This window comes from Cottoperca gobio, chromosome 18, assembly GCF_900634415.1.
Source record: "Cottoperca gobio chromosome 18, fCotGob3.1, whole genome shotgun sequence".
In the NCBI taxonomy this organism is placed as follows: domain Eukaryota; kingdom Metazoa; phylum Chordata; class Actinopteri; order Perciformes; family Bovichtidae; genus Cottoperca; species Cottoperca gobio.
This window is the reverse complement of record NC_041372.1, coordinates 3,193,868-3,212,342: the sequence shown is the minus strand read 5'-3', so window position 1 is coordinate 3,212,342 and position 18,475 is coordinate 3,193,868. Positions and strand designations below refer to the sequence as shown.

The 18,475-nt window shown below is 40.3% G+C and overlaps 1 protein-coding gene and 1 non-coding gene across 4 annotated transcripts in view; both read right to left on the bottom strand.

The window, feature by feature from the left end:
• LOC115023905 (sperm-associated antigen 17-like) overlaps window positions 1-18,475 on the bottom strand; it is a 28,629-nt gene that overhangs the window by 6,227 nt on the left and 3,927 nt on the right. For 2 of the 3 annotated variants that reach the window (XM_029455259.1, XM_029455260.1), the window contains exons 9-37: window positions 17,467-17,536; window positions 17,231-17,349; window positions 16,633-16,824; window positions 13,409-13,513; window positions 13,086-13,236; window positions 12,803-12,985; window positions 12,636-12,673; window positions 12,224-12,349; window positions 11,939-12,093; window positions 11,394-11,503; window positions 11,236-11,306; window positions 7,851-8,114; window positions 7,546-7,660; window positions 7,223-7,354; window positions 6,268-6,378; window positions 5,878-6,077; window positions 5,465-5,573; window positions 4,639-4,802; window positions 4,398-4,512; window positions 4,141-4,295; window positions 3,798-3,942; window positions 3,173-3,606; window positions 2,830-3,015; window positions 2,452-2,585; window positions 2,123-2,253; window positions 1,486-1,619; window positions 1,221-1,409; window positions 658-771; window positions 166-217 (exon numbers count right to left, since the gene is read on the bottom strand). In XM_029455259.1, the coding sequence (XP_029311119.1) occupies window positions 166-217; window positions 658-771; window positions 1,221-1,409; window positions 1,486-1,619; window positions 2,123-2,253; window positions 2,452-2,585; window positions 2,830-3,015; window positions 3,173-3,606; window positions 3,798-3,942; window positions 4,141-4,295; window positions 4,398-4,512; window positions 4,639-4,802; window positions 5,465-5,573; window positions 5,878-6,077; window positions 6,268-6,378; window positions 7,223-7,354; window positions 7,546-7,660; window positions 7,851-8,114; window positions 11,236-11,306; window positions 11,394-11,503; window positions 11,939-12,093; window positions 12,224-12,349; window positions 12,636-12,673; window positions 12,803-12,985; window positions 13,086-13,236; window positions 13,409-13,513; window positions 16,633-16,824; window positions 17,231-17,349; window positions 17,467-17,536 (4,204 nt within the window). The remainder of the gene's footprint in view (window positions 1-165; window positions 218-657; window positions 772-1,220; window positions 1,410-1,485; window positions 1,620-2,122; window positions 2,254-2,451; window positions 2,586-2,829; window positions 3,016-3,172; window positions 3,607-3,797; window positions 3,943-4,140; window positions 4,296-4,397; window positions 4,513-4,638; window positions 4,803-5,464; window positions 5,574-5,877; window positions 6,078-6,267; window positions 6,379-7,222; window positions 7,355-7,545; window positions 7,661-7,850; window positions 8,115-11,235; window positions 11,307-11,393; window positions 11,504-11,938; window positions 12,094-12,223; window positions 12,350-12,635; window positions 12,674-12,802; window positions 12,986-13,085; window positions 13,237-13,408; window positions 13,514-16,632; window positions 16,825-17,230; window positions 17,350-17,466; window positions 17,537-18,475) is intronic. The other variant, XM_029455261.1, reaches the window with a different exon arrangement.
• Window positions 16,450-16,520, bottom strand: trnag-gcc (transfer RNA glycine (anticodon GCC)). The gene has a single exon. It is a non-coding gene; the product is annotated as a tRNA-Gly (tRNA).

The following is an 18,475-nucleotide window of genomic DNA, read 5'->3' as shown; positions in this document are numbered from 1 at the left end:
CAGATTCAAATTGAATTTGCTGTGAAGCACTTTGGGTTGAAATTCTTGTATGAAAGGTGCTATGCAAATAAAGCTTATTATTATTAATTAAGATGAATACAATCAAATAGGTATGCTTAATTAGCGAACACTTAAATGCAAATGTAAAATGCAAAAAGCCCCCACCTGACGTCCTCTTGTCAAAGATCTGACCCGCATCCTCTTCTTCTGCAAAAGACTTTAAAATACATTATTTATAATCAGTACAATTTTGACATATTTGAGTATTTCCATATTATGCTATTTTATACTAATTATATATTGTACATTTATTTGACACATAAATATTTCCTACATAAAAACATACCTATATGATGCAGTGCAATATTACTTATCTAACCTGTAGAATACAAAGCATTTCAAACAGGCTCCACACGACAACATCAAAACGCTCTTGCATGAATTAGTAATGAAAACAGAATAATATAATATTCTCTGGCATTTAGCATGATGAGTACTTTGAGCACATTTTGCTTCCCTACTGTTACTTAAGTTAAGGAGTAATTCTTCCATTGTAATTGTGTGTGTGTGTGTGTGTGTGTGTGTGTGTGTGTGTGTGTGTGTGTGTGTGTGTGTGTGTGTGTGTGTGTGTGTGTGTGTGTGTGTGTGTGTACAGACCAGGACCAGATTGAGCAGGTCGCTGGCATGAACACTCTCCTCGTCAGTGCGAGGGTCTTGGACTTTCAGCTCCTCTGATCGCTGCTCCCTCTCCATCAAACTCTCCATGTATTCCTGCAGTCAGAGACACATTTCAACTTCCGTCAGGATCATTCAAAGTGTGACTACTCCGACACAGTATCATATAACTAAATATTGTGAATTTAAATGGAGGACGTCACGTTCAACCCCATGAAGAGCGTTTGGCTGGAAGAGTCTAAGTAGATATTTTATCACAACTGCTCAGGCCCAGTAGGCCAATCACTACCACTTGTTCTGCACCTGTCCAAAAGTAAATACTTTTTGCTGCAAGATTTAGACAAAATTAGGGACTATATTTGGGAGAAAACTACTTTTTGGGCTTTTACATATTACATCCACAAAAAAATAAAAATAAAACAAACTCACTATGGACAGTATAAGAGACAATGGAGTCACTGTATCATTGTACTTATTATATCAAAACTTTGACTGTTGGACACAGTAAGAGATGAGACCACAGACATACTGTAGGTTGGTTTTACCTTCAGTCGTGAGTCCACAGTATTTTTGAGTGGAGTGGTGAATGGTCGGTGCTGGTACAGCTCCCTCATCTCCAGGACTTTAGGGCAGCTCCTGACGGGTTGACGCTGTGCCGCAGAACCACCAGACTTCTCTCTCAGAACCAAACCTTGTCCTATGTCAGAACCAACCGGGGGAGCAGGGCTCTTCGTCTGAAACAGAGTGTGTTGAGCGAGTTGTTTGCCTGTGTCTACATGTACAATATACACTATATGTTCACACCTTTACCTCTGTCAAAGGGAAGTCATACCAGCTGCGCTTTCTGAGGTTGGGAGGGGTGATGTCAGGCTTCTGTTTCCCCAGCAACCACTGGGACCACACACTCTGGTGGCTGGGCTTCAGGATGGTGACGGCAAACTCATCTGAAACACAAACAAACTTCAGATTACTTTCTGGAGATTCAGATGGCTTTCCCAACCTTTATTCCTCTTTTGATAGATGATAGAATGAGAACAATGCGCTCAACTCACAAGGCAGTTAATTAACTACATAATGGAAAATCTTTTGCTTTTAAAAACGCACAGTATGTGATACTGATGCTAGGGATCTCGCAATCAAAAAAATAAGAAAGGACAGAGTTTGGTGGCATCGTGAAGTAGCGCGGGATCATGGGAGTTTGTCAGCTTCTCCCCGTTAGGATTAGGAACAGACCGTTACTTTTGTTGGAAACATTTGGGATAAAGTAAGAACACAAAAACATATATAACATAGGTTTAGTTGTTTATATACATTTAAATGCAGAAATGTTGCACAGTAAACCTTTAACTAAAATATGAATCAATCAAATAATGAAACTGTTGAAAGCCCGTCTTAAATTCTATTTTATGAGCATTATGTTTCTTGATATTGATAATCAACAGGGCACCTTGTGTGTCCGGCAGCGGTTCCTTCAGCAGTGCTATGGTGGGGTCAGCGTATGCCTGGTAGAGCAGTTCCTCTACAGTTTGAGAGCTCAGTAGTTCAGTACCTGAGCCATCCTCATGCACCAGAAACAGCCTGGAACACAGGATGATGTTTACATGTTTCTGTGACGTTTACAGGACAGCAGGACAACGTTAATGTTTAAATATCATATGGCAGAACAAATATTATTTTGTATATACAGCAACATTAAGAGAGATGAAAAACAATTGTCAGTTTCCTGTGTTAAACAATAACAAATAAATAGTGCAGTACATATGGAAATAGGCCCACCTGGGACAATGTTCTCTGGGTTTTACATTCATCCTGGACATTTCTCTCTCCTCCTCCTCTTCCTCCTCATCCTGTTCCAGTGTGCTTGGAGCAGGGCTACAGTTCAACACTGATGACTGTCCATCTTCCATCACCTGCAACACACACACACACACACACACACACACACACACACACACACACACACACACACACACACACAAAGTACAGAGAATATATAATGAGTAATTTGATCTACTTATCACCAGATAATCTCACACTGATGGCTTTTTTACATAACAGGCTGTCTCCACATCTCCCTCCTTCGAGAAGGACGGATATTCTCACTACGACAAACACTTGCATGGTAACATCATCACATCTTTTTATAACCCTGACCTGGAAGTGGTTCCCATCGGGGTCTGTAACATCACAAGCCACTTTGTCTGTATGACTCATGACGTAGCTTCCTGGCTGGTTTGTGGGCGTGCCACCCTTTGGACTGGGGGTTACAAGTGGGTCGGACGAGTACACACATTTCCCGTCACTTTGGATCTGTAGGAGCCCCACGCTGGATGGAAACACCTTGGATGCACAAGCACACACAAAAAAACAAACTAAAGCTAAAAAACAAAACTTGTGAATACACCAGCAAAATAATTTGAAAGATGCTATAATCACATAACAACCCTAGACATAATAACGCAACACACAGATGTGATATCTGCTGTTAACAGCCCACCTCATAGGCTCCTTGGTTGTTCCCAGTGATAACAGTTCCATCTGCTAAGAAGACGTGAGCCGTGTGTCGCTCTGGGTACATCACCACTGTGGAGCAGCCCTCCTTCTCCACCAACACCACCCTCTCCTTGGCAGACGCACTCCCCTTATCGCTGTCACATGCACTCCTCTTACCAGCCACAGTATCCTCTGCAAACACACTTTCCTCACCATTCTTATACACACTCTTTTCATCGCACACATGCTCACACTCACTCACTCCCTCCTTGTCACATGCTGTCCCTGCACTGTCGCTGCTAATCTCGTCTCCATTGTCACAAGCATCCTGGATGTTTTCATTAATGCTGTCTGCACAGCGTGTGACACACACACACTCAGTGCAGCCGCACGCACATTCAGAAGTTGATTTAAGGCTCACACTCTCAGGCTGCTCCCCTAGAAAGTTAACAGACACAGGGACTCAGGTCAGATAAAAAAAATCACCTTCATTTATAGATTATATTATATTATAGTGCATGTGTGTGAGTGTGTATATGCTTGTGTCTGTGGCTACATCAGTACAGATCTGACTGGTTGCTGTGTGTGCACATGAGCCAAGTATTCACCACAATGTGAATGCTGGTCACCTGTGTGCAGCAGTGCGTGCTGCGGTGTGCTTGAGGGTCTGTCTTGGTAGAGGCTGGTGATCCTGGTTCCGTCTGCATGTTCAACACTGAGAGATCCGTCTGGGTTCTGGACAGAAACCACCAGATCCTCCCGACTCACCATCACCTGACACAGCACAGAGGTTAATCCCAGCAATAACAAGCATTTTCAGAATGGGAACAATTCCTCCATTTTTGAACATAATAAATACATAAAATATCATTGTCAAATTAATTGTGAAACCTTAAAAAAACAACTTGAATAACTCCATAGTGGAGAGTAACCTGTGTTACTCCTGACACGGGAGTAATGCTGCAATCTCACCTCATGGGTGACGGGGTCTGTAGCCTTGAAGGCGAGGAGAGGCGTGGCGAGTTTGTGTGTGTGTGTGGTGCCCACAGTGGAGATGCGAGCTCCAGATGGAGTCGTAGTTAACCAACAACCTCTCTGAGCACCAGCCTCCTTCTCTGAGCGTCGCTCTGCACAGACACACACAGAACATACAGACAGTTGGGGCCCATCATGTTCACGAGAACAGTGATTCTCATTATGTGTTCTATTCAGTGGTGCTGCACGCTTACCTTTTTTGTTCTCCTCAGTTTCTTGAAAAGTGTTTTCCTCCTCAACCTCCGAGTCAGGAACCCACACCGGACCAGAATCCTGGCTGAAACTGACTGAGCCATCTGCAAACACAACCTGCAGTGCACATGTGATTTGTGTGCTTGTTTGTCATAAGAGAAGTTCAGGTCACACATGTTTGAGTAAGAAATCATACATGTATGGGTGCCTCTGTATATGAACATGTATGTACATAATGTGTACCTGTGTGGACCCGTCTCTCATGTATCGTATCACAGATCCCTGGTTGGTGACGATGCGGGACAGTTCTTTGGAGAGGGAAGCGTCCTGAAGCTGCGTTACAACTCCTCTACTATGGAGAGGAAAGCTCTGTTTCACCAACAAACCCTGCTCCTCTGACGACACTCCTGGACACACAAACACAAATAGTGTTAAATATTTGAAAATGAGTCATGGGAATATAGCAGTTATGGAATATAATGCTCAAATGTCATAGAAGGCACAAATCACTTAACACAAATTTCTTCTTGGGAGATGTTAAGATGATAATAATGAAAATAATAAACTTCATTTATATAGCATCTTGAAAACAAGAAATGCAGCACAAAGTGCTTAACAAAAAGGGAATACAGACTTAGAATGAACATAAAAACAGGGATAGAATTCCATAATTAATGTAAACACACTTAGTAATAATAGTAAAAATAAGATAAAAATAAAATAAATTAAAATGTAATAGAATGCATAACAAAATATGAAAAAATAAAACCCACTCAATAATAATAATAAAAATAGTTTAAATAATTTAAATCAGTATCAATATTTGCAGAATGCACTCATACATCATTAAAAACTGCAGCAACATCAAATGCATTCTTTTCTGGAGATTTGAATTTTGACAAACTTATTCTCACTTCATAGTAACACATGCAGTTGTATAAAACTACACTTGTGAGGACACACACACACACACACACACACACACACACACACACACACACACACACACACACACACACACACACACACACACACACACACACACACACACACACACACACACACACACCTTGTGTCTCCTCTCGCAGGAATTGCAGCAGCAGGCCATTAGGAACAGACAGGTTGAGACTGTTGAATGGACTTGATGGAAATACCGTCTGGCCTTCACACACCTTAGACTTCACACAATCAATCATACACAGAGATGAACACATGGTATGTTTTATTTCATATTGAGGTTTGAGAGCAATTTAAAAATATGTGTTATAGTTCAAATGTTGTGTATGTAAACATGTACAGTGGGGAAATAAGTATTAACCACATCAACATTTTTTTCATTAAAACATATTTCCAATGCAGCTATTCACTGGAAATGTAGACCAGATGGTAATAACTGAATAAAACTACACAGATAAAGACATTGTAACATTCCAATCCATTAAAAAGGTTAAGACTAAAATGTATTGTTGTTTAAAAACGTACTTCCCACACGGTCTTCTTGTTTGCCTCCATGTGCGTATGTGGAACCTGGGACTCTGGAGGTCTGGTATGGCTGCCTGGGCTCTGTGCCTTGGAGGGATTTGAATCCAGATCTGTTCCCTTAGAGCGGTAGGTGGAGGAGGACATAGGGACAACGGTGGAGGTGTCTGTGGACTCTTCGTCTGTGGACTTCTGAGGACTCACTAGAACATCACCAAACAGAAACACAGTTAACACTGCCTGCACTGTGAAGAAAATGTAACACTGTGTTTAATCAAGACATTGAGATGGACCGTATTCAACCTGTTTTCAATTTATGGTAATGTTGAAATATTTAAGTACAAATAAAAGCTTCACAAAGGATATGAATCGTATATGTGTTCAGTGAAACACCTCTGTATTCTCCTGTTGGACCATAGAAACTGTATGAGAGATGGATTCCATTGTCTAAAGCTGCTGAGAAGGAGCCCTGTTTCACTCTTCTCATCTCCACAGGCTCTGACACTGAAAACACACACACACACACACACACACACACACACACACACACACACACACACACACACACACACACACACACACACACACACACACACACACACACGTTTGTTTAGTTAATTAATTAAAAAGTCACGCATTCAAAACCTTACTTCAGATAAAGTATGTAAGTATTATCAGCAAAATGTACTTCAGTAAAAGTATTGATTGTGCAGTAAAATGTTCCCTGTCAGTGTTTTACTAGTATAAAAGATATGTTTGGATTATTATTACTGGTGTGTTAATGTTACATTTTACTGCTGTAGATGTTTGAGGTTGAACTCATTTGTCCTCCTTTACATCCTGTTGGTAGTTTAATCTACACAACACATCAGATTCTATCAGATCATCACATGTTTGTATCTTTGTCCTGTTAGAACCACGTGTCTCTAAAAAGCCAACTTGTCATGAGTTTCTCAGAAGAACAGTTTTCACCGTTGTGACGATGCATCATCCAGCTGATCCAAGAGGCTTTTTAAACACTTTATTCAGCTGAAGGAAGGAGGAGAATCTTCTCAACACATACAAGAACACTTCGTCCTCCAAATGAACACATCTGGAGACGCATGGTTTTCATTGATAGGAAGGGGATGAACAATTGTAATCTGAAAAGTAACTGAAGCTGTCAAGACGAGTATAGAGGAGTATTAATTACTATATTTGCCTCTGAGATGTAGTGAAGTACAAGTAGAGATTTATGAATGTACTCTGTTACATTCCACCACTGGATAAAAATAATCCTACAATTACAAAACAGGCCCTCTGGACACAGGGCGCTGCTTACTGTCTGTAGTATGATCAGCATCTTTACCTTTTAAACTTTCTTTTCTGCCATTGTCTTGGGGCTGAGGGAGATGTTTTGCTGGATCAACAACAACTTGGTTGATGTGAGAGCAGAAATGATGCCCATCCTTCTTCAAAGCCAGTGTCATTAGGCTGGAACCTGGAGTGAAAACAGTATATGATGCATGAGTGCATGTGGAAAATCGCCGCTGGGCATCAGTGAGCAATAGCTGAGTCGCACTTTGCTTTTCATGAACAAGCTCACTTACAATGACTGACTTTTCCCAAACACCATGAACAGCAAAGAAATGTTGTTGGAGCATTTTCTAAACCTCAACTTTGTGTCAATACCTTCAAGATAGCTGACATTCTCCACAGTGATGTGTCCTCCATCTGAAGGGAAAAGGTATTGGCGACGACCTGAGACATGGATCAACTTTCCGTCCATGCTGTAGCCTGTGAAACCCTACACATCACATGAACACACACACACATACACAAAGTGTTACTGTGATTATTTTTCAGCATCCCTCTTTATAGGTCGTGCACAGCACACTGGTTAAGTGGTGGTATCCAAAACATGGCAGAATACTGTCAGATCAAACTGATGATCTACTTTGTATGTTCTTCCTAATGGTTTGTGTGCATGTCCTCACATTGACGGGCTCCTCTGAGGGATGCAGTTCTTGGTTTCCCCCCACAGGGGGCGCAGTGGTAGTAATGGACTCTGTGTGAGTCCTGGCTGAGCTGCCTGCTGTATCTGCTCTGCTCTTCTTGCCAGTAGGCAAAGTTTTACTTTTCTTATTGACTGTCGACATAGCCTCCTCCTTCTGCTGCTGCTTGCCTTTCGGTGTACTCTCCTTCTTTGATTTCTTGGCCATCTCCTCCACCTTTAGCTGATCCTGCTCCAACTTCCAGGCCTGTAACATCATGCACATATTAATACACAGTGACGCTCTAAGGATAAGCAGTTAGAGATGATGGAGGGATGTATGTATGTATTTAGTGCTTTGCTCTAAAAATGCTTCTTTTACTTGTTTCATGTTCACTGCACTTCATGGTCTAGCACCGGCGTGCACGTCTCACATGCTTACAGTGTATGAACTGGCACGGGCCTTCAGGTCCTCAAGCATGTGTTTGAAAGTGGAGGACTAAAGTTAGTTCAAAGCTCTTATTCTCCGAGCCGCTGGAACAGTCTGCCTGAGGACCGGAGAGCGGCTGGAAGTGTTGAAATCTTTAAACGTAAACTTAAACCTTCATATTCAGCCAGACTTTTGATTAAGAATAGTTTATAATAATAATATAATAACCTTTATGTGTATAGCACTTTTCATACAAGAATTGCAGCCCAAAGTGCTTCACAGCAAAAAACATAACAATTAGTACAAGGACAGAGTAAGAGCATTTACAGTACAATAATCACAGTGTAGATGTAAATGAGTTTGAAGTACCATTATAGAAATAGCCAAATTAAAATAGTATAAAATAGCAGAATTAAAATAATATAGCAGAATTAAAATTGTATAAAAATAGCAGATAAAACAGCAGCCTTTACACATTCTTTGACATTTTCATCATCCCTTTGTCTGTACTTTTCATCTATATTTGTCTTTGCAAATAATCCACATACGGTCTTCCTATCCCTGTTCTCTGCTTCCTTCTCCCATAACATAAACTGTCTCTTATGTTCTTCCATTGTTTTCAACGCTTCAGATTTAATCTTTCTCTTTGACATTACTTTTTCCTCTTGCTCTCTCAACCTTACTTTTAACTTTCTTACTTCCTCAACACTAAATGATCCTCCTTCAGGAAAACCATGCTTAAAAATGTATGAAATCATTTAAATTAGTTTAAAATGGCTAAGATAAAAATATATAAAATATCACCATTAAAAGGCTAAAGTAAAGAGATATAAAATATCACTATTAAAAGGCTAAAGTAAAGAGATATAAAATATCACCATTAAAAGGCTAAAGTAAAGAGATATAAAATATCACCATTAAAAGGCTAAAGTAAAAAGATATAAAATATCACCATTAAAAGGCTAAAGTAAAGAGATATAAAATATCACCATTAAAAGGCTAAAGTAAAGAGATATAAAATATCACCATTAAAAGGCTAAAGTAAAGAGATATAAAATATCACCATTAAAAGGCTAAAGTAAAGAGATATAAAATATCACCATTAAAAGGCTAAAGTAAAGAGATATAAAATATCACCATTAAAGGCTAAAGTAAAGAGATATAAAATATCACCATTAAAGGCTAAAGTAAAGAGATATAAAATATCACTATTAAAAGGCTAAAGTAAAGAGATATAAAATATCACTATTAAAAGGCTAAAGTAAAGAGATATAAAATATCACTATTAAAAGGCTAAAGTAAAGAGATATGAAATATCACTATTAAAAGGCTAAAGTAAAGAGATATGTCTTCAGTTTACTTTTGAAGATACTGAGAGAGCTTGCCTCCCTAATGTCTGCAGGGAAAGTGTTCCATAGCTTTGGTGCATAATTGCTAAAGGCTGCATCCCCAATTTTCTTTTGGGTGTTTCTGGGAACATTTAATAAACCAGTAGTGGATGATCGTAATGTTCTTGGGGGCACATAGTTTATTAGAGAGTTGGCAGTGTAACTTGGTGCGGTTCAGTTTAGGGCTTTGTATACAAGAAGGAGGACCTTAAAGTCAATTCTAAAAGTTACTGGAAGCCAGTGTAGAGTGGCTAACACTGGACTGATGTGGTCTCTCCTCTTGGTTCTAGTCAGCAGCCTCGCTGCAGCGTTCTGGATGAGCTGAAGTCTCTCCGTTGTTTTGTTTGGGAGGCCGGTAAAGAGTGCATTACAGTAATCGAGTCTGCTTGAGATAAAAGCATGGATTAGTTTTTCAGCATCCTTTTGATTTATAAATTGTCTGATTTTAGCTATATTTCTAAGGTGGAAGAATGATGTTTTTGTCACCTTGTTTATGTGGGATTTAAAGCTTAGATCTGAGTCTATGATAACACCAAGACTTGTAACTTCAGCTTTAATCAAAGGAGTAAGTTTCCCCATGTTATTCAGCATCATCTCTCTTTTTGTTACAGGACCTACTAGTAGGATTTCAGTTTTGTTCTCATTTAATTTTAAGAAATTATTGCTCATCCATTTATTTATTGCTGACAGACAGGTGGTGGTGATGGAGTTAATAGCTGTAGTATCATTTGGTTCAGCAGAGATGTACAATTGTGTGTCATCCGCGTAGCTATGGAAGCACACATTGTGTTCTCTAATCATGTCCTCCAGTGGTAGCATGTATAGGGAGAACAGTAATGGACCGAGGCAGCTACCTTGTGGAACTCCAAAGTGGGCATCATGCTTCTCTGACACATGATCTCCAAGCCTTACAAAATACTTTCTCCCTTTGATATATGTTCTGAACCAGTTTAATACACAGTCAGAAAGACCAACCAGTTTTTCCAGACGATTAATTAGGATGTCATGGTCGATCGATCGTGTCAAATGCTGCACTCAGGTCTAGCAGGATAAGAATTGAGACCTTGTTTGTGTCAGAGTTTAGTCTGAGGTCACTAATTATTTTAGTCAGAGCAGTTTCGGTACTGTGGCATGCTCTGAAGCCTGATTGAAATTCCTCCAGAATGTTGTTTTCTTTAAGAAAGGAGTTTATTTATAGACATGTTACATTTTTTGTTTTTATTGTTGTTGCTAAGTTCTTATTTCACAATGTTATACTATTAATGTTAATAGATTTTATATCAATTGTATTACTTCTGCATCATTTCTTGCATGCATTGATATCAAATGGTCAAATTGTTTTAGTCTTTTCTGTTTTTTTCTTCAGTTTCTGCTCGTCATTCATATGTGAAGCACTTTGAACTGCACTAACCTGTAGGGAAGGTGCTATACTCATTACGTTTCATTAATTGATTGATTGTAAAAGAAGATATCAAGTTGAATTTCAGTCCAGCCAGATTGACGGCAGCATTGCTGAAAGGACCGAACAGTGCCGACTGTGAAGGTGAATGTTCACGTTAGCTGGTACTGACTTTAAGGGAGCCTTTTCTGATGACTGGCTCCAAAGTGACCTCCTCCTCTGCAGAATCTGTAGCCTTTTCATCTAGTCCAGGAACAAACAAACATTGTATTTGTATGGTGGGAACATATAGTCCCATTGCCAGAGCTTTATGTTGACAAGCTACAGTACCATTTGGAGCCTCAGCAGGGCCTACACTTCTGAGTTGCATTGCCTCTCTCTTTAATTCTTCCTCTTTTGTCCAATCCGAAATGCGATCTGCCACATGGTCCAGGTACTTCCTATCATGACCAAAAAGCAGAACTAAAGTTTAGCCAGGATCATTTTCATTTATTTTTCATGTGTGAAAAAAAAAGGTTTTGTTGTTAGGTGGTATTTTGTGTAATACAAGTGTTTGTTGTTGTAATACACATTGTTACCATAACAGGCTGGAGTGCATCACTACCCCATGTAATAAAAAGGACTAAAAGTATCCTGGCAACAACAACAAAAAGTCAACAATTATAACTTCTTTTCACCTGTTTTCTCAGATAAATATATCAGGAGCAACGAGCGAAACTAGTTTTCTGAGAAGATTCATATTGTATAACATAGTGTATCATAATGAGGCCGTTTATGGGAAGCTTATTCTTTTGCATTCTCACATAAGAAAAAGCTTATTATTATTATTTATGTCATGTGAGAAGAAAACAAAAAATGTGAACTTGCATTCTGACCTGAACTTGACATCAGTATGAAGAGCTACATCCCAGAACTCCTTGCACTGACGATAAGGGCTCATAGGATTGTGACAAAAAATGTACAGGATGTTGTTATGACTTCCTCTGAAGGTATCCAAGCAGCGGTATTCCTCTGAGGCTAACTGCAGTACCTACACATTTAGAAAGACAATTGAAAGAACCTGAAATATATGAAGGGTTTCAATCCAACAGTTTGTGTTTTTAGCTGTAATAACATTGTCCTGGTGTTTTAACCTTGAAAGATAAGATCAGAGAGGTCACCTGTGGGAAGATGGAGGCACTGTGGTGTTCAGCATAGTGCCAGTCAAACAGAGATCTCAGCCTACAACTCTGAATGTCAGATAAATCCAGCTGGCAACACACTCTCCCACTGATCTGGGGAGGGATCTGGGAGGAAAATAAACAAATGGTCATCATTCTTTTATTATAACATACATAAATGTGAGTAGTTTATCACAACATATTATGGTCATTGTTTGTTTTTTTAAAAAAAGCCATGGGAGGGGGTTAATAATCAAAGAACAATTCAGAATTTCCAAAAATAAAGTGGTACATTTACAATAAAGAAACAGTAACTAGGCAAAAGTGTTTCATTGTTTGTTTGTTTTTAAATGTAAAAGGGCCTTTATATGATAAAATAGCAGCTACATTATTATGAACATATAAATAATACCTCTGTGTTACCAGGATCTTCAGTGAGAATCGTTGGACCTACAGTTGGAATAAATCATCAGGTTTTGCACAGTACAGTGTTTTACATACAGTACAGTTTAGAGGCAGTTGTACTGTGTAATAAACTATATGTGAGCTAAAGTCACAACATCACAGTAATTGAATTACCTTTAGTCTGTAGGTTATTAAGCTGTTGTTTAGCGTACAATAGTGGGTTGTCCCAGGGGATTACTGTGAGCTTCTGTTGCTGTGCTGGTTCCAGTGTTCCCCTTTGGTCCAGCCTGGTCAGTGGCATACTCTCAAACACACTCTGATGAATCAAACTCTCCACCTCCAGCCACGACAGAACATCTGTGGGAAGTCATAACATCATAATATCTTTTTAAATCTGAAAAGGCAAAACCTTTCACATAGACTGACCACTGATTAAAAGTGACCCTTTGTTTCTGACCATCTGTGCAGTAGTGTTGTAGCTGCTGTTTGATTGCCATCCAGCAGGAGTTGCTGTTTCTCTGCTGAGCTACAGAGTTGATCAGCTCCCACACTGGAAACCGCCTCATCATGGACAACTCCACCTCTGCTGGATCAAAACCCTGCACCGCCTAGGAGGGACACACACAAATACTAAGTATACAAACACATTACTAATATAATTTATCTCAGACTAGGGCCAAGATTACATAAACTACAAAGTAGGTTTTCAACCAAAATGGAATATTGCACATGGACATTAATCAAATATACACATTGCAGACAAAAACATAATGTACTTGCATTGACCTCCCTCAAGCGCAGTGCCCTCTCATTATGGTGTCTGATAACCTGAGGGTGCTCACACTTCTTCTGCGTCTCCTCTGCTCCAAACTTCTGCACTAGCCTCTGACACAAAAGAGAATACAGCAGAGACGAATGAGGGAATCATTTCATGCTGTAAAGAGTGTGTCCTCTGGAGTCATAGTGTGCAAAACACATTCACACCATCATCCCAAAATATACCACACAGAGTAACTTGCCCCTGTGTACCCAGAGGGTTTCAGTACAGTAAAGGTTACATTTTGTTTGGTGAATAGTCATTTATTTTTAAGAATCTTTAGTATGTTAGCTAAACTGTGATTATAGCGCCATCTGCTGGACTTATATTGTATTTGTGGCCCAGATATGCTCCCAACACAATGAAGCAGAACATTTTCTCAAAAACAATACCACAGACTCAGACATGAAGGGAATGAAAAACACTGCCCGTTTCATGGCTCTAGTATTGAAGTGTTTCACTGACAAGAACTTCCATGGTGCCCGTTACGGCCACGGCCTTATTTATCTGCGGGGGATTACCTTGTGGATGCATGCACCTTGTGTCCCTATTTAGGTATGCAGATTTGGATGTGTGACCGCCGCCCGCTTGATTGGCTGCGGCGACACCTCTTCCGCCAATCCGAGGCGCACTGGAGCGACCGGTGGATACAAATGCCAGGCCAGCTCGACAGTCGGGGCTGCTTTTTAGTGATGGGAAGTTCGGCTCTTTTCTGAGAGCCGGCTCTTTTGACTCGGCTCCCAAAGAAGAGCCGGCTCTTTCGACTCCCGAACGGCTCTTTATTTAGGATCTTTTGTAGCCTATATTTTACCTTAACTTTGAAAAAAAATCATGGTTTATGTGTTGAAAACCCTTTTGCTTTCAGTGTTTTTATGAGAGACCTTATAATTGCCTAATTCTGTGCATTTATTCTGTGACAAAACCACTGTGCTTTTGTGGAAAAACTCCACAACAGCCTTCACCTTATCCACGGTTGTTTTGATCACCTTCAGAGCATCTCTAACCACCAGGTTTAGTGTATGCGCCAGACATGGGTGATGGGTCCACTTCAAAATTTTATGGCTTTGGTGATGATTGCAGCATTATCACTCACACAGCACACCACTTTGTCCTCTACTTGCCACTCTTTTGCCACTCTTAGTAGCTCCTCTGCCAAGTTTTCTGCAGTGTGTCTGTCGGTGAACTCGAAGCAGTCCAGAAGGCGAGATGTCATCTTGTAATCTTCAATAAAGTGGCAAGTGACAGACAAGAAAGAGCAGGTTGTTCTGGAGGTCCAGCAGTCAGTTGTCAGGCAAACTGATGGAGCTTTTTTCACCCTTTCTTGCCATAATGCACGTTCTGTGTCATATAGTTTGGGATCATTGTTTGGGAAAGTGTTTTTCTACTGGGTAGAGTGTATGTGGGATTTAGGGCTTTGACAAAGTTTTTAATTCCTTTGTCCTCCACAATGGAAAAGGGTTGAAAATCAGAAGCTACCATTTTAGCCAACTCATCATCAATACTGTGCTGTTTGGCTGGGGTCATCAGTTTAGGTAAAAACTGACTTATTTTGCTTTGAGTTGCAGTAGGAGAGGTTATACTTGCACGCATGGGGATGGCAGTAGACGTTACAGCAGCTGTTGTTCTGGTATGAGACACACCAGGATCAGTAGATGGTGAGCTGGCTTGCCCTCTCTCCTCTAACTGCACTGTAGGATGGACAGTTCTGATATGTCTATGCAGGTTTGTGGTGGAACTTGCTCTTATAGTGACCTTCGTTTTGCAGTGAAGGCACTCTGCTTTGTTGTTCCCAATATCTTTAAACTGCAGCCAGATGCTGCTTCGCTTTCTAGTGTCACTCATAGTTAAACTACACGACAGACAGACAGTTTGATCGTCAGCCTGTAGAACAAGCTGTTTAGGGTTATTTGTTAAGCACGCTAGGTGCTCCGGTGCTGTTATGCCTTTTTGTTTGTATTTTGTGTTAATCCAGTTTTCACCCCGAGCTTGTTTTAGAATTGTTTAGGTTGGGGTTTATTTTTGTTAGTTGGCTTTGATGCCTTATGCTCTTATGTTAAGAGCCCTCCTTTTGTTCTTTGTGGTGTCGGTAAAAGCAATTGGTTGTCAAATTGTCCACCATATTTAATAAATATATCTTATTTTGCCATCAACATCTTGTGTATGTTACTCCCTTTTCCCTGGCCGAGCCGGGGTCGTAACAGTTCCTAAAAACATGAAAACAAACGCCACATCTTGACTCTTCCCGACTATTACAAACCTTTTACATTTTACAGTATTGGTTTTCTACTGTGAGCTGTACAGACTGGCCTTTTACTGAACGCTGAAGTAAATCAACCCGACCACCAAACATTTGTTTTCTAAGTATAATTCTGGTTTTAAACTAAGTGATGCCTTTTTGGCACTTTACACTAGAGACGTTTCACTCGCTGTGTACCTTACTCACTGCAGTGGTAAAACCTTCCACTTGATTCTATCACACGCAGGTTTCTGGATTGTCTCTCCGGTCACATCCCTGGTGTCAGTTCACTTTGTAATTCAATTCAAAGCGACACTAGTCTGTCCTTGTAATGTTGGTGCTGATGTATTCATCACTCGATATTCATACAAATTATACCCATTCCTACTTTTCCAAACTTCCAAACTTCACCTTCTTCCTAAACATTTAGGCCAGCAATGCTGCGTCAGCTTTTCAGCGTCCATTTCATAGAAATGGCCTTCTCTAGTTTGCATTGCATCTCTCTAACCGTCTGTTTGTTTCTGTCTCACAAGCATTTTAGCCTCCAAGCTGTGTGCTTAGCTCTCTTATTCGCTCCCTATTTTCCCCTCGTTCATTCATGAAAGCAAGCACTCCCCCAGCCACGTAACATTTTAAGCCCACCCTACTCTCTGTGTGTTCCAGTGACAGAACTCTCAACGTGACAGTGGAGTTGGCACTGATTGGCTAAGCCCGGCCCATTGAAACACAAACCAGCCATTTCACTCCATCCTTCGTAAAAGGTTATGATGCATTGGCCGGGAATCGAACCCGGGCCTCCCGCGTGGCAGGCGAGAATTCTACCACTGAACCACCAATGCTACATATACAGAGATTTATGTCATGTAAATTTTTCAAAGGAAATAGTGAAAGTATATGACTAAATAGTACATTTCTTGAAGGGATGCCCTTTTTGGAGTATGTCCACTATACCTTCTGGTCTTCTTCATTTTGTGCAGTAGTCAGCAAGCTTTTTAACATGTGGCTTCTCTCCTCTTCGGTGTGGACCAGAGGCAGGAAGCTTTGGAGCATGAAGCTGACCAGCTCGAAGTCTAACCCGGGACCATTGTGAAGTTTGGGCTCCTCAGTCGCACGTGACAAATACTGCTCTGTTGAAATCTCCACCTAAACACACAAGAAATGGGGAAAAAGCATTAAACCAGCCAAACAAGACCAATAAGTAAAAATGTAACATCATCTCAGCCTAAATCAAAAGGGGCAGAAACACTGAACAATATTCATATTACACGACATCTGGATATGTCATTTCAGGGTACAAAAAGTGCACATTTCTAGTGTGTGCCTTGAGCCAACGTTTTAAGTTAGACATTATGTCAATCTTATGACAGCTTATTAGGGCCATTATAGGAAGAAACAAAAACACCAGGGGAGGGGGCAATATCCAGAGAAATGATGAAGGTCAATTTCAAACCTTCTAAATCTCAGTCTCACCACACACACACACACACACACACACACACACACACACACACACACACACACACACACACACACACACACACACACACACCTGCTGCAGCATACAGTGCATGATTAGAGGCACAGAGCAGGCTTCAGGGGGAACCAGGTCGAGTAGGCTGCCATAGTAACGCATGTCCACATCTGTAGAGGGAGGAGGCTGCTTGGTCTCTGTCCACAAAGTAGAGAGGACACAAAGGAAAGAAGATTGGTTTGTCATCTTAGTCTTGAGTAATTCAAACACTTACACATGTGCCGAAAAAGCCTGATGAAAGAGACAGGTTCTACCGTGGTCTGGTGGGCGTTCCTCAAGCACAGATTTCTTCTTGGAGCGTGGAGTCATGGGGGTCGGCACAACCTGACACAAGAAACACGCACACAAAGGAATACTTTTTAAGAGATTTAAAACTATACACCCAATATCCAGCAGCTTAATTACTGTTCACTGTGGAGGTAACACTTCAATGCTACGTTCTGCTGGCTGATAGGGCTGCACAATATATCGTTTGTATCGCTATCCACATGGAGGATAAACACATCGGGAAAGACTTCCATATTGCACTGACAATATTTGAGTTAGCTGAAAGAGCAGCAGTAGAAAACTTAATTGTTGGCCCACACCACTCCTGGCGGTGCCGCTGTGTCAGAGTGAAGTGACAGGCACTCTGGATGTGACACTTCTGTTTTGGTCCACTAGGAGTCCCTGCTTGGCTTTCCAACACCGGGTAACTTCTAACTATTCTTTGGTGTTAGCAATGAATACACTTGGCAGCCATTTCATAGCCCAATCACGATTATGAAATTCACTGACTGGCTTCCCAAATATGAATATTTGACGTTTCTCTTAGTCGTCTGTGATAATGAACTGAATAGCTTTGGGTTTTGGACTGTTGGTCGAACAAAACGGGACATTTGAAGATGTCGCTTATGAAGGTTAACAAAGCTGTAGGAATACATTTAGGACGTGTATTTATTGTTGTCCTGTTAAATATAAGTTTCAGCATTTATTTAGGATTTATTCATTTATATCCATATGTATTATTTTTATTTATTTATGTATACCTTTTTCTACGCATCTATTAATTCTTGTATATATATATATATATTTCTAAATGTATTTATTGATACTGTGTAATTTTCTGTCCTACATACTTGCGATCATTGACCACACAAAGTGAAATTAACATGGCTACATGTAAACCTCTATGATGTCGTCATTTTGACAGGAAACTGAATATGATTAGCAGTAGATTAATCAAGAATGAAAATAAACATTAGTTGCAGCCCTAGTGTGTAG